Below are 15,487 nucleotides of genomic sequence, written 5' to 3' on the forward strand. Positions count from 1 at the left end.
GGTAGCATTTTAACAAGATGTAACCATTTTCTGGTTTTAATTAAATCTGCTATTTTTTTTTCAAGTTGTCTGTTGCCACTGATGATTTATCATACGGTTAAGGCATCTTCATCTTTCTTTTTCTTGGTATTTTCTTAGAATATAATTGTTTGTGTAGATGAAAAGCATTGTTTTTGTGTTCTCTTGTAATTTGAGTCAAGATATATTTGAAAGTGTTCTGTGTGGCCATCAAATAGATTGAAAATCTCTAGTTCTATGCTGAGGTCATCAACGTTTGTTTCCCTGAATTTTTTTCTAGCCAGAAATACTTTAAAAGTCAATTTCTTAAAGTTGTCCAATGCATGCCAGCATGTAAAGCTGCTGCTGCTAATGATGATGATGATGATGATGATGATGATGATGATGTAGGCGATTCAAAATTTTTTTCTTGATTTAATTAAAAAATATCTAAATGAATAAATGCAAAACTTTTTAAATTTATCAATCCTATATATTTTTGTCATCAAAATGGCCTACTGCTATTTAAATCATATTATAATCATATTTGGAAATACTCTCTATATAATACAAAGACAATTATTTGAATAGCTAATTAGTATGCAGTTTATAATAAAGTAATGTTTAGTGTTATTCATTTGTAATTTTACTGTCCTATTTTCCCTTCCTTCTCTCTGTCTCTGTCTGTCTGTCTGTCTGTCTGTCTGTCTGTCTGTCTGTCTGTCTCTCTCTCTCTCTCTATATATATATATATATATATATACAGAGAGAGAAAGAGAGAGATAGATAGATAGATAGATAGATAGATAGATAGATAGATAGATATGCAATATTAACTGATTAATGAAAGTGAGTTAATAAAAAAATGGATAACTTACTAAAAACCTGATTTGAACTAATATTGCTCACTAGAATTCTTACCAACAGATATAAGCAAGAAGGGAAAAGAGAGGGAGAGAGTGAATGACAAGTTCATGTTCTCTTTCTCTTACTCTTCTCCCTTCATGTCTTATTAGCGGCATCATATTTTTATTGTTTTTAAATTTAATATTTGTTTTCATCCCATCAACAAAACGTGTTTAAATTTCCTTCCTGATATTTAGAGGGAATGACTTGATTTTCAACAACTAAATTGTAAGTTTACTACCCCTACCTACCACCATACACAAACTATTACTCAGGCGAATTGATTTCTGCTTTCAATTTATTTCACTTCGACGTTATTTAAAAAGAAATAAATTTGCCAAAATTTTAATGTTTATCTATTGATATGAATAAATGTGAACATTTTATGCTTAAGAAAGAGTAATGCAAAAAATAGTAAAGAAGGAAAGGTGGAGGTTTAACATGCCAGTAATCTAGTTTACAAACATACTACATATTTAAAATAGTTCATTATAACAAAATTAATTCTTGAGTAGTTCTGTTTAAAAAATTAATTTTTGAGTAGTTCAGTCTAACAAAATATTTTTAAGTAGGTCAGCCTAAAAAAGTTTGAGTAGTTCAGTCTAACAAAAATATTTTAAAGTAGATCAGCCTAAAAAACAAACAAAAAAACTGAGAAGTTCAGTCTATCAAAAAATATTTTTAAGTAGATCAGCCTAAAAAATATATTTGAGTAGTTCAGTCTAACAAAAAATATTTTTGAGTAGATCAGTCTAAAAAAATATTTTTGAATAGTTCAGACCAACAAAAACAGCTTTTCTAGCAGCTCAGCCTAATAAATTAAAAAAGTTTTCTAAGTTTTTAAATTGCTAATTTGTGATGCACCCTCTTTTGCTCCTCCCCTCTTTTTCCCTCCTCCCCTTTTTCTCCATCCTCTCCTCGATTGTGTGTAAAAAAGAGGAAACTATGTAAGCAAAGATCTTCAACAAACAATTGAACGTTGGGCAATATGTTTTACTTATACAGTCAACCCTTTTTTTATTTTAGGATCATTTTATATATCCACAATGTTATTACGTATAAAGTCAATAATATTTTACCTACTATGTAAACAATTTTTGTGGAAATAAAGTTGTCCAGTTCAGACGACAAAGAAGTTCAAAAAATGTTTGGGAAAAAATTCTCAAGATGCAGATTAATAATTTGGTTTATTAATCTGCTTGGATGTTATTCTCACTTCTTTAGGTGTGCCTCATCAAACTCGGATATATTTATGTCAAACTTGCAAACATGACACAACGGATATAATTTTTAAGTAATAATCAGTTCTAAGTGATAGTCTTTTGAAGTTCGAAGGTTCAATCCTCAATACAGGCGATACCAAGAATACAATTATGAATTACTTAAGATTTCTACCCGGTTATGGTTGATGAAACGCACCCCATGAAGAGCTCTGTTCAAAATTCTATACAGATTTCCAAGTTTGACACAAAGATTCCCAAATTCGATGAGACATACTTGAAGAAGGTCAGCGGTTATTGTGAGAATAGCATCAAAGAATAGCATCAAAGAATAGCATCAAAGAATAGCATCACAGAATAGCATCAAAGAAGAGAAAAGTAGACCAAAGAATCAAAATCATTATCATCATCATCATTATCTCTGTTTACTTCTCTGTTTAGATCTGGGCATTCATTGTCAGGGCAGATTTTTCTTGATATTAATAAAACTAATATGCACCCTCCATCAAAATATGACAGAGAAAAAATGCTTTGGTAACATTCTCACTCACTATTTATTGAAAAATATTCATAAGAATATTTTTCAGTAAAATCATAGAAATTCATAAATTATTATAATTTCTGATGACCAGTGTTCATGTCCACTGTCAATCACTATCACTATTCAAATCAGCTCGTTTTCTCCAATGAATAATGCATTCTTTTACAGAAACGTTCATTTCATCTTCTTAATGATTTCTACCAAAACCACATTATGACTCTTAATGATACCACTTGAATATTGGCAAATAAGCTGAAGTCATTTTGAGTGATAGAAATGACAATGACTGTTTCATAAAGGTCACCATTTCATGGTCAAGTCATATCATTCTTGAGAAATTGTTTTTTTTTTACTTTAATTCACCATAAACAAGAAACATTGCCATTGAGATGTAAGGGGCTATTCTGAATTGGGGGTGGGGAGTTATGCAGCGAGATATTTGTTCACATTATATTTAAATTCCTGCATGTTGGTACAATCAGAGAAAAAGGGAGCATGGGCGAAATTATAAAGGCTAGAAACTCAAGGAAAGAAGCTATTAGAGTAAAAAGCAAACCTTTACAGTGAAGGGATGGGAATTTTCTGATTTTTAGGTTGGTCGGGGATATTTACCTTGAGGGGCACGAGTGCAGCAAGTTCATTAGAGCACATGCAATTAAGGTACTTGAACAAGGATGCAATGCGACAGGGGCTGGAGCTTGGTAGACAGTGCGTGATCTATTAACCTACATATTCTTTTGTGAACTCTATCGAAATGGAAAAGACTAGCAGATTTGCAACAGTTGCTAATGAGATTCATCTGTATTAGGAGATCTGACATAGATGGTCTGCACATGGCATTACTTTCTGATTGGTCATGTTGTCTTGCCAAACCAATTCTTTAGGATTTCCCTGAGATAACACATCATGTAGACAGCATCATCATCATATTGAGTTGAACATCTGTTTTACATGCTGGCATATGTTGGACGGCTTTTAAGAAATTGACTTCCAAATTAATCTATCTCTGGCAGGTCAGGGAGAGGTAGAAAGTCTAGAAAAGATGGATTTATCCTCTTTTCTCTCAAATCCATCCTTATCACTTCCTCCCATGTTTTATTTATTCTTCTCCTGTAAACTGAACCTGCCACCTCTTGCCATGGAAGTCTACTATTTTTCACACATCTCCCTGGGGTCATTAGATTTCAGTCTCTCCATCCATTGGGCATTCTCATATTTCTTTCCATGCAACAAATGTCCTCAACCCTCACTGGCCCAGTTTCATTTCCATACATTATCACACTGCATGCATATGCCTGATAAACTCTTCCCTAGGTCGACAGTAGTAACACTCTGCTGGTTAGTAATGATAAAAGTTCAATGAACATCCATACCTAACTTTTGCTCCAGTCTTACCTTAGGGTAACAAAACTTCGAAACAACTTTTATAATTTGGAAACTCATAAAACAACTTACATTATTGTCACTATGTTTTAAAAATATCTTTAAAAATACTGTGATCATGACAGAAATCATTAGAATAGTTAAAGCAAATGCTATTACATGAGAACTTTGAACAAATTAGGTTGTGAATGCAAAGAATTGATTAATAAATGTCCATTTGTTAAAATAAAGAGAACAAATGAATGAAACCCACATAAAACTTTCTTATCTTTCTCATACCAGAAACACATTTATTACTTGTTTTGACGTTTAATTTAATCAATGTTGTGTTTAATGTTTAATTTATAGTTTCTTTTAATGACAAATGTAAACTTGAGATTTTTTTTAATTCATAAGGTAGAATCCATCATTCGAATCTGCATCCATAAAGGAGACATTCTAATAGCAACGTTTGTTTTTTTAGTTTGGTGATTTTGTTTTTTAAGCTAAACCTGGTCGTAGTCAAGCCAAACACTAACCTGAAGTCCAGATTAGTAATAAAACTTCCCCATGTCCTGGTGGTAAGATCCACCCTTTCTCATAAAAATGTTTTAGATTAACATTGTAGGGACTACGTTTGTGCCAAACAACCATGAATAGCAAATAATCTAAAAGGTCAACATTTCTTGAAGCCAACTTTTACGACCATAAATTTTGGAACATAGTTGCCAAGTATAGGGAGCGATAATGTGCGTTATATTTAGTTTAATTTACTTTTCTGCACAGGAGGCATAGAAGGGGTGGAAACACTTTGATATTTTAAATACTGCTGATTTTATGTAATTTTACCAACAGCTATTAGACATTCTAGCTTAACATAATTTCATCTGCATGTTGATAATTGTCAGTGTAAAAAAATAAAAATACATTTTTTAGATGTTGTTGAATTGAGCGTATATTTTTTTTTAATATGAAGTTTTGCCCAAAGGGAGATAACAAGAAAGGCACAACAAAATACACACACGCACACACACCCCGCCCCCACACACACAACATAATTGTCTAGTTACCTAACAATCATCTAAATCACTCCACAGAACTCTTAAGAATTGAATTTCCATGGTGACATCACTTATCAGAATAATCTATATCGCCAACAATGACAATCAGTGAGCACTCTCATCTCAATAGTAACTTAGTGCAAAAAAATTTTGTTATAAGTTTATCGGATTGTCTAGTTGATAGAAATACGTTGTTGGTAATTGCTAAGTGTAATTAAGAGCAAAGCCAGGTTAGAAGTTCTTCACTTGAGTTTTGTTGCCCCTTGCTAAATTTGGCCAAAGCAGGGCCCCATGTAATATAATCACTCCCCACTCGGGCATTGAAGTCCCCTAGTTTGTCCGCTGCAGGGACTCTTATTATAATTCCCCATAATTGGCAGTGAAAAGCTTCCTTCTTCTGGGTAAGTGTTTGTAGGGCATAAACGTTTATGAGAGTAATATAACCGTTTTGGGACATACCTAATCTTTAAGTTCATAATTCTCTCAGAGATTTCTTTTGGGTTTTCAGTAAGCTTGCTGGCAAAGGTCATTCTTGATGGCTAGAGCTACACCTGCTCTTTTTGGTTGACCTTCAGGGCATCCCATCCAGAGAAATGTCCTTTCTTGTTCCTTTAATTGGCCTTCGCCACTGAACCTAACCTCTTGTAGTGCAGTAATGTCTGTGTCAGTATTGCCCAGCTCTATGTCAATTAAGGCCATTCTTGTAGCCTGTCACTTGTATCTGTATCTAGCAATGTTCTTACGTTTCAAGCTGCAATTTTGAAATTTTGTTGCTGTTTTTTCCTTTTGTTTCTGTTATTTGAACCGCTTTTGGTGAAGATCTACTGCTCGCAGTTTGGCAGTCAGATTTAGATTTTGGGTGAGCTTTCTGTACTTCACCTTTTCTTAGAGGCTTTCCTTTTCAGGACAAGCAGTGCTATCCCTTAATAGAGCTACTTGGACATTCATGTGGCTACCTCAAGCTAATATCACCCATTTAGTAAACTTCAAGCGATCACACACAAACCGCATTTGTGCAGAGGTTGGGCTACTGGCTCCAAGCTCTCAAACCTTTCACTGTCACTCTTGTTCTATCACCACAGGACTTTGCACCTAATCCCTTTCTCGCTTGCGCATGGTCCATTAGTTGTGCAACAGATAGGCACCCTATAAACATACAATGCTGTAATCCAGTGGAGCAAAACTGCGACAACTGACAGCACTGGACACTGCAGTTTCTGGCCAGAAACAATCTTGGTCATATTTTCAATCAGCCTAACGCATCCACAACTATGCTTTTTCTCTCTGGATGAGGCTGCATAGCCTTTCCTTCATAGGGACACTGCAAGGCCGCAGTGGGATGTGATTTTAGAGTTCCCTACTCTTAACCTTATCCCAGCCAAGGGTAACCCACAATGCAGTGGGTCAGGGATTGGTTGAGCGCCAAGGCATGTCCACACCTCTGGAGCTCCCTGATGCTCCGAGATCCGCTGACATTTAACCTGGAGCCACAAGGCACCAGTATCAGTGTGTGACAACAAGGAGGCATGCCAAGAATTTAGATGTGTGAGAGGCTGTGTACTAGCAGGGAAGACTTATGCACTTAGCTTCCTTTTTGCACTGTGGCTCGTCAGCGGCGAGAGCTGAAAGCAGAAGTTCATGCTAAACAGGTCCTTAATATTAATGGCAACGCACTAGATGCATCAACATATGTGTGTGTGTGTGTGCTAACACACACACACACATAAGGCTAATACATCCTCAAATCTATCTATATAAATAAAACAGCCGATGTATGTGTGTGTAAATATTTAACAGGTAAACTCTTAAATTATTGGTCACATAACACAGAAATTAACAGAAAATAGTAATGGATGGTTTATAACGAGTAATATCTTTGGTTGGGTCGATGAATAACACGTACAGACATAAATCAGCAAGTTGAAATGCAAAAATGTTCATTTCAACTGACAGACATGTTTTTACTTCTTTTTGCGCATGCTCTCATAAAATTTATTTCTTCAAGTTTGTTAATATTTAGACTTTAATATCTTTCTCTGAATAACATCGGTAGAGAACACGGCTGAAACGCTAAATGTTTCATTTTCGATTCTAGCTGATGGTACCAAGTCATCTTTTTAAAATAAACTTTTGTCATAAAGTTTTTGTATTAATAAATGCAAATATCTGCATGATTTTAAATATATTTAAACTTATTTTACGGCAAGCGCAATCAAAATACTTGGAAAATAAAACTTTTCTTTTTAATTTCTTACAGTATTTTAAGACGATAAATATTTTTGGACAAATAAATTTTTGCCAAAAATTCCTCACGAACGAAGACAAAATTCAATGAAAAAAAATTTATACTTTTCTTAAGGAAATCTTTTGTGACACAGGACAAATTCTAAGTACAGTTTTGGTAGAAAAGCTTAATTGGGCTAATGTCAGCTTTCTGCATTTCTTTTCTTCTTTCTTGCTCAAGATTCTGAAATTGGAAATATTTATGGTCTAACCTAACTTTAATAATGTTGTTTTTCTTTAAATTATTACTCCTGTTCTCTTTAGATAATTTTCTTTTTTATATCTTTTCCTTTACTTTAAATAATTTCTCTCTTTTTCTATAAATAATTTCTCCTTTTCTTTTGTGTAAACAAAATAAAACGAAGACATTCCCATATATCTTTTCTGTTTTTTATTCATTCATCGATTAGATAACCAAATATTAGTTTCAAACAAAATTCTAAAGTTTTTGAATACGAATACTTTAAATAAATTATTTAAAGTGTCATCGAAATTAATATTGGTTTCTCTGACTAAAATACAAATTTTTCGGTATTTTTTATATTTTAACTACAACTCACCATTCACATTTGAAATGTCGACTTTAAAAGGTTTTCAGGTATGCTGACAACGAATATTACAGTTAAATTTTGTGCTGATAAGTAGTTTATCAGATATGAAAACATTTGTTGTCTAATGTAAAGCCTAATGTAATCCCTGGCAGCCATTTTTTTCACAACTGAGGATTTAGTAATGTGCATACGTAACAACTTTCGGAATAAACACGGCCAACCTTCCCATGTTAAGAACAGCTTTCGGAATAAACGACTCCAATCTCTCCATGTTAAGAATGGCTATCGAAATAAGCACTGCTAACCTCCCCATGTTAAGAACGGCTTCCAGAATAAACAACTCCAACCTCTCTATGTTAAGAACAGTTTTTGGAGTAAACACCCCATTTTTTTCCATTGAAAAAATATTTGCTTTGTCGTCTGTTTCAGTTACATGCATGCGAATTACTAACTATTCGGTTGTGAAAACAAAATGGCTGCCAGAAATTACATTAGCTTTAATGTTGGATATCATGTTTTCATATCTGGTAAACGACTTATCAGCACCAAATTTAACTGTGATATTTGTTGTCAGCATGCTCGAAAACCTATAAAAGTTGACATTTACAATCCAAAAAATGCCACAAGACTGAAATCAACCAATGAAAAGTTGGCAAGAAAGCAATCATTTAAACATAAACAGAAGTTCTCTTGCCCATTATTTTTAAATGAAAATTTTAATTTTTCAAAAACAATAAATTTTATAAAGTTTACATTCATCCACCCCTAGCCGATAGAAGTGCCAAGCGGCAGTTGCCAAGTCATTACAATATTGTAAATATAATTCTATTCATTTAACATCATATTTTGGAATCATCCTACACCAGAACTTTACATCATTAATATTTAATTATGTTATTACTATAAGTTACCCTTAGAATGGAAAAAAGAGGTAGGTCTAACAAAATGTTATAATCTGTAATAGGTGGTCTATCTATCAAACAAAATGCTGCTGCCCTTGTTTGGTTCGTTCTTGAATTCTTTCTTTCCTGATCTGAATCTGATATGAAAATCAGGCACTTCTGCAATACTGCGTGGTAACCATGTTGTTGGTTTTCAGTTTGGAGATTATTATGAGGACACAGTTGATGATCAGTCTGCAGCACTTTTCTCAAATCACCTCTTTTTCATTGGTACTGGTTCAATAACATTGAATAGAGATCTTCAATTGTACAAATTATCATGTGACCAGGCAGTAAATTCAATTAATGACTTGATGACTAAGGTTTTCCCAGATATTGCTCAAAATTTACGCAATTTTGGATGACTTCACGAAAGAGCAATCTTGGCCTCTAGAAATGATGCTGTTGATATGATCAATTATAATCTTTTGCGAGAATTATCAATCCATTGTGTTATTGATGAAGATCAGGCAGTAGAATTTCCTGTAAAATTTACTACAAACTCGGATTTCATTTCAGTTCAAGCGTTTACAATTCCCAATAAAAATTAGTTTTGCTATAAGTATAAAGCTCAAGGATAAAGCCTCCATTTTGTTTGACTTAATCTTCAGACACCTTGCTTTCCTCATAACCTGTTGTATGTTGGTTGCTTATGCATTGGAAGTCCTGAAAAAATCTACATTTACACACTTGTTAGAGGTCACACCCAAAATGTTGTTTATGTAGAGGTTCTTCAAAATTAATGTTAAAGGTACATTTAGCAGTGTTCAGATATTCACTGCTTGAAACTAAATTTTAATTATTTCATTAACAGAATAGATTACTACTGTCACCTTTATATATATTGTACATTAAATAGTTAAAACAAAAGGAGATTTAACATGTTTTTAGATATGCATATGATATGAAATAATAATTTCAGTTCTTACATCATATTTTGAAAGAAGAGGGACTCAAATATAACAGATTAAACTAGAAAAGAGGATTAGGGCTACTGGCGAGACCTCTATAAAATAAAATGTACTTACTGCTCCTGCCTCATGGGGGATGTGGGAAAAGAAGCCATTGTGAATGAATATTTCATTTTATAAATAAGATAATTATGTATGTTGACAGAATATTCAAGTATATCAAATACAACCTGGCAACGCCGGGTACTTCAGCTAGTATAACAATAAAACAAAATGACATCTGTTAATACTTTCAGCAAGTGCTCAAACGAAATGGATACCCCACAAACATTAAATATTATCTTAACACCCTCAGAAAAAAGATGCAGCACACCCTCTTTAACACTTGTTTCTTAAAATATTAAGAAGCAAAAGCCACTCGAGTACAAATATTACTGCGTTTGTCAGATGAATGGAGAGACAAACACCATGATGATTGGTAACACTGGTTGAAACGGGGCAGAATTTGATTATGGAAGAAGACAGCTCAATAAGATTTTATTAACATTGAAATTGAAAATGACCATGCTGTAGTTAGCCGGGAAACAGTCCTATGATATTGTGTTTCACAGGCTAGTAGTATTTGGTAAGAAACTTTGCTCATGGAAGTTTTGTTTAGTTTTTCGTACACAGAAGAAAAAAGGAAAATTATTCATAATTGTTGTAGCTAGACAAGTTCTTGTGAATGTTTTACAAGGAACCAAAGACTGGAGTTCAGTCGAGCACCTGCCATTACAATATTGATAGAATGGGGACTAGCAACCTGTCTTCCACGTAGGAAAAAGAGTGCAAGCCTCACCAGATTTCAAAGTCATTTTTATACTCAGTCATAGCAGAAACGGTTACTCTGAACAACACTTTTCCAGATGTGATAACAAGATCGTATTTGACTCTTATGCAGGCAGAGGATTATTTCAGGTGCAGTAGAATGATCTCACCATTTTTCAAGTGACCTTAATAACAGATTTAATGTCTTTCATTTCGTCTGGAGTGCAGGTCAGTCCTAAAAGCTTATTAAAGCACGGGGCTGTCGCAAGGAAAGAGATCTATTTAAAATGGAGTAATATGAGGATCTGAGCATTGGTGGTGAAAAAAGAAAAGCTTGGCTTTAGATGTATTCAAAGTAACCAATCAACTTTCTCCCATTGCACAATGTATTCCAGATCAATAGAGAGAATCAGAAAAATCTTGATCATTAATGCTCTTCAAAGTGTTGCCATAGAGCATTGCATCATCTGCATAAATGTTAATGAATGATCTTAAAATGTGATTTAATGAACATCAAGAAGATGGTTGAACCCAAAATGGATTTTTGAGGCATTGATACTGTGCATCAGGTTTCTGCCGACCAATGACTACTTATCTGAGAGAAAAGATTTGATGGTTGAGAAGAAATCTCCAGATATTCCATAGCTAACAAGCTTGTGAAGTAAACCTTTGTAGCAAACCTTATTAAAGGCGTTTGATGCGTTAAGAGCTATTGCTCTTAACATATCAAATCTTTATCAATATATTCCTTGATGCTGTGTTAAAGTACAGTCAACATATCAGTTGTTGATTTTAGAGGGCAAAAAACATATTGCTGCTCACGGAATTCTCTAGTGGCATGATGGGTAATTGTACAAAACAAAAAAATAGAAGATCAGTAAAATATGAAAAAACAAATGATGGGTAAAAATGCATGAAATTTTGTTAAAATTTGTTTTTTTTTGGGTCAATGTTTTTTTTTTTTTTTTTTTTTTGCATCAAAATATATTTTTGTGTATGTAATTGAATTTTAGGACAGAAAAATATTTTTTCAGTCCGCCAGTCATTAAAACATTAAAGATTGATCTTAAGAATTAAAAAAACAAAAAAAAAAGTAAATAAAAATTTTGGACCAATAAATGCAATTTACGATCGACAATTAATTCCATCCAAATATTTGTTTGAAAACTAAGCTAAACGGGCGAAATATTCCAGATGTTAGGGTTAATGGTGGAGTTAAGGTTTTTTAAATGTTTATTTTATAAAATGTTTTTAATATCTTTTTGGTTAAAACGATTTTTGTCAATAATAACTCATTTTTTTAAATGATGAAATTGTTTTTTATTAGAAACTTTTCAGTATGAAAATACCCCCCCCCCAAAAAAAAAACCCACACTTTTTCTCCCTTAACAAAAAAGGACTTCTGATTCTATGCTCTCAAAACACTATCCGGTTATATAATGGCCTGGAAATGGGTGATGATTTTGCGTTATATGTATATGCAAAACTGATCAGTGATCACCTACTCTAAATCCTAAATTAATTGTCTTGGGGGGGGGGTAGAATGTTCAAACCTAATCGTTTGAAAAAGTAGAATCTTGTTTCCAGGGAGATAGGGGAGGGGTGATTTAGCTGAGGTTCTTTATCTACAAATTTGTCATTAGAAATTTTTATCTTCATGCATCTTGGATGTGTGTTTCTTCTTCCCTGTCAAACTGAGACTGACTTTATACCCAGTGTAAATGAAAGAAAAAAAGAAAAATTCATAGCTCAAATGTCAGTTGTCAGCTAAAAAGAAAATACCTTTCTACTTTTTTGGGCGATTACATGAAAACAACTAAGACAAAAGATCGGTAAAAAATAAAATAAATTTTCTGTTCCGCTTGCCTGTTTCCCTCCCGACTTCAACCTCGATGTCTTCAAGTCCAACACAAACAAATTCCTGATGAACCGCCCCCCCCTAAGTAATGACACCTTACCAATTCTCCAATACTATTGCTACACTATCCCTTTGATTACTGTACACACAATAACCCTTATCCCCGAGTGGCCATTGGGCCTTGATAAGTGGTGAACTCCATGTAAAAAAAAAAAAAAAGTGGGGGATCGGTTTAGCGTATAAATTAACGAGAAAATATCACTTTCCGACCAGATAGCGTTTTAAGGACATGTAAATCAGGGCCATTTACTTAATTTCTTATGTGTGTTAAGGGAGATTGCCGTTCAGACTTTGAGTTAGTGGCCATGTCCATTTTTTTAAATTTTTTATCGCTCAGACTAGGGTTAGTGATAGAATTAATGGGGGAGAATGTCATCATTTTTTCTTTGGCAAGTTTTTTTCAGGTTGTTCACCTATTTTTGTTGCGTCAATTTTTCAATCCCCCATTTCTTAGAAATGGCTCTTTGGTATTTCTTATGTCCTTAAAACACTAGAAACTGCACTGAAATCGGTGATCATTTTACGCTAACTTTATATGCGAAATTGATCCCACAACCTAAATTCGTAAATGTCTAGTTTTTAGGAATTCGTAAATGTTTAGTTTTTAATTGATAAAAAGAAATATATTATATCTTTAAAATGTAAACGGACGAAGACCAAAAAAAGACTTGAGACTCCCGAGACAAAAGTCGAGTCTGAAATACAAACATTTTTTTCACAGCGTCACTATTGTGACAATGAACCGAACCGAAACCGCTTCTACAAACGAAACAAACGCAAATTAAAGATTGAGAATGTAAATAAAAATTATTATAATTAAGGTGCAAGTCCATAGTTCAACCTAATAAAAAACACAAACAACATTGCTTGTGTGTAGATTGGTGATGTTTTAAACCAACGCATTATTACGTCCTTACGTATCATGTCGAAATTAGTATTAAAAGCCAAAAATTACGAAACATGATCGAGTATAAGATGTACTGGATATATTTTGAAAAAAAAAAGAAAACAAAAAAAACATTCTCAATTACGTTTTTAATTTATTTAAAAATGGCAGGCCCTTAATTTAAATCAAAGAAGATGGGTCAATTTGTCATGTTGAATTGGTCGCACAACTCTTCCACATTAAAATATATAATAAAACTCGATAATTCGATAAATTCTATTTTACTTGTATTTTTTTACCGGATCATTTTTGATAGTTTTTTGAATTCATACTAATTTCGATATAACACGTAAATACGTAATGTTTTGACCCGAAATACGTTGGTATAAAATATTTTGGTGATCTACATAAGCAAGACAAGCAAGAAAGAAAAATACGCATCATAGAATGAAAATGACATATTCAAAAATTTGTGTAAATAGATCAAGAATTTTTTTTAACTAAGAAAATCAAATTTACGAGCTAGCGATAACATTGTGTCTTGATCCGCCATATTTAATAAAAAAAGGAGACAATTCAATTCGAACTACCGAGGTCAAAATCAACCTTGTAATGGCTACGATTTACTATTAAAATCGCTAAAAATTGTAATGAAAAAATATTTTCTATGTAAAGAAAAATACTTGATCAATTTATATGATTTTTAGAATACAATATTTTTGTTCCGTAACGGGTACGTACACCATAAAGATTTTTCTGTTATTATTTATTTATTTTAAAATTAAGTTGAACTCTGAACTTGCACCAAAAGGTAAAAAGATAAAATAAAGGTATTTTGTTTCCATACCCACGTCCTATAATCAAACGTAAAGCTTCCAAGTTTCCTCGCGCAGCTGCCCACAGCGTTGGAGTCATGCCATCTTCATCCGTATGGTTAAGTTCTCTTCTGGTTGCTTCCCGTAAAAGGTCCAAATAACCATCGGAAGCCGCTTTATGGAACCGCTCCTCAACTGCAAGAGCCATTCTTTCAAGAAAGTTATTTACTTTCTAAAATAAAAAAAATTCTTAATGAAAACTTTTTGGTATTATTATACAAACACCGTGACAGCGTTAGGGTTAAGGTTAGGGTTAGGGTTAGGGTTAGGGTTTAGGGTTAGGGTTAGGGTTAGGGTTAATTCGCTGTCACGGTGTTTGTATAAATTTACCAACTTTTTTACAATTTAAAGATTTTTTTCTCTGTTAAAAAATACTTATTTCATCACCCATTGGTTGACAGTACTTTCTTTTCTTTAAATTTACCGTCTTTAAAATGCTTATTTTATTTTTTAAATGCAAGCCAATTGTAGGTCGCCTGCTGTAAGAAAGAAGTGTCTCTTTTCTTCAAATGGCTAAAAACGCGAACAGTTAATAAGAACACTAATGTCTATCAAGCTGTCCTGCTATCATCCAGGTAGACACAACGAGGTTACCCTCTTTCTCCAGGCTGCTCACACCTGTTGAAAGCTACCAAATAAAACCGCTTGTTGATACCGCAGCTGCTGCTGATCGTAACGTTGCTGATGACGCCACCGTAAACTACCGAACTTAACCGATATACTTATCCCATCCTGCCCCCTCTGCCCCAAGGCACTCTGGTAAGATAAAAGGAAAAGAAAGCAAGTGAGGCGACGATAAGCTGCACAAAATACGGAAGGGCAAAACAACAATATTGTAGAACAAGAAATCGCCGGGTGATTGGGAAATGACCGGATAAAAGCTTATCACAATCAAAATAAATTATATAAACTAAAAATTTTACTTTTACTTTTGAAGTGGAGTCAACGAGCTATACTAAACTGCTAAAGAGGCGATAACGCCTTGGAGGATTGTGTGATGAAGGAGCAAGTAATGCCTTGGAGGATGGTATTATGACAGATGAGGATATACTACACTAATACCACCCTCCATAAAGGAGGAGGTGATTAGATTGATGACCCCAGGACAGATACTACCCTACCTCCAAAAAAGGAGGCGGTAATGCCTTGGAGTATGGTATGATGACAAACGAATATATACTACACTAACTCACGCCCATACACACACATACAAAGGAGGAGGTAATAT

General features: G+C 33.7%; 1 protein-coding gene across 1 annotated transcript in view; it reads right to left on the bottom strand.

Moving 5' to 3' along the window:
- The window catches only part of LOC145265421 (pre-mRNA splicing regulator USH1G-like), a 69,485-nt gene extending 54,476 nt beyond the window's left edge, over window positions 1-15,009 (bottom strand). Inside the window, exon 1 of the mRNA XM_080121250.1 lies at window positions 14,232-15,009. Coding sequence (XP_079977376.1) covers window positions 14,232-14,407 — 176 coding nt within the window. The 5' untranslated portion in view covers window positions 14,408-15,009. The remainder of the gene's footprint in view (window positions 1-14,231) is intronic.
- Between the last annotated feature and the right edge of the window lie 478 nt (window positions 15,010-15,487).

Source organism: Euprymna scolopes, chromosome 40, assembly GCF_053919585.1.
Source record: "Euprymna scolopes isolate OS-2025 chromosome 40, ASM5391958v1, whole genome shotgun sequence".
Classification (NCBI taxonomy): domain Eukaryota; kingdom Metazoa; phylum Mollusca; class Cephalopoda; order Sepiida; family Sepiolidae; genus Euprymna; species Euprymna scolopes.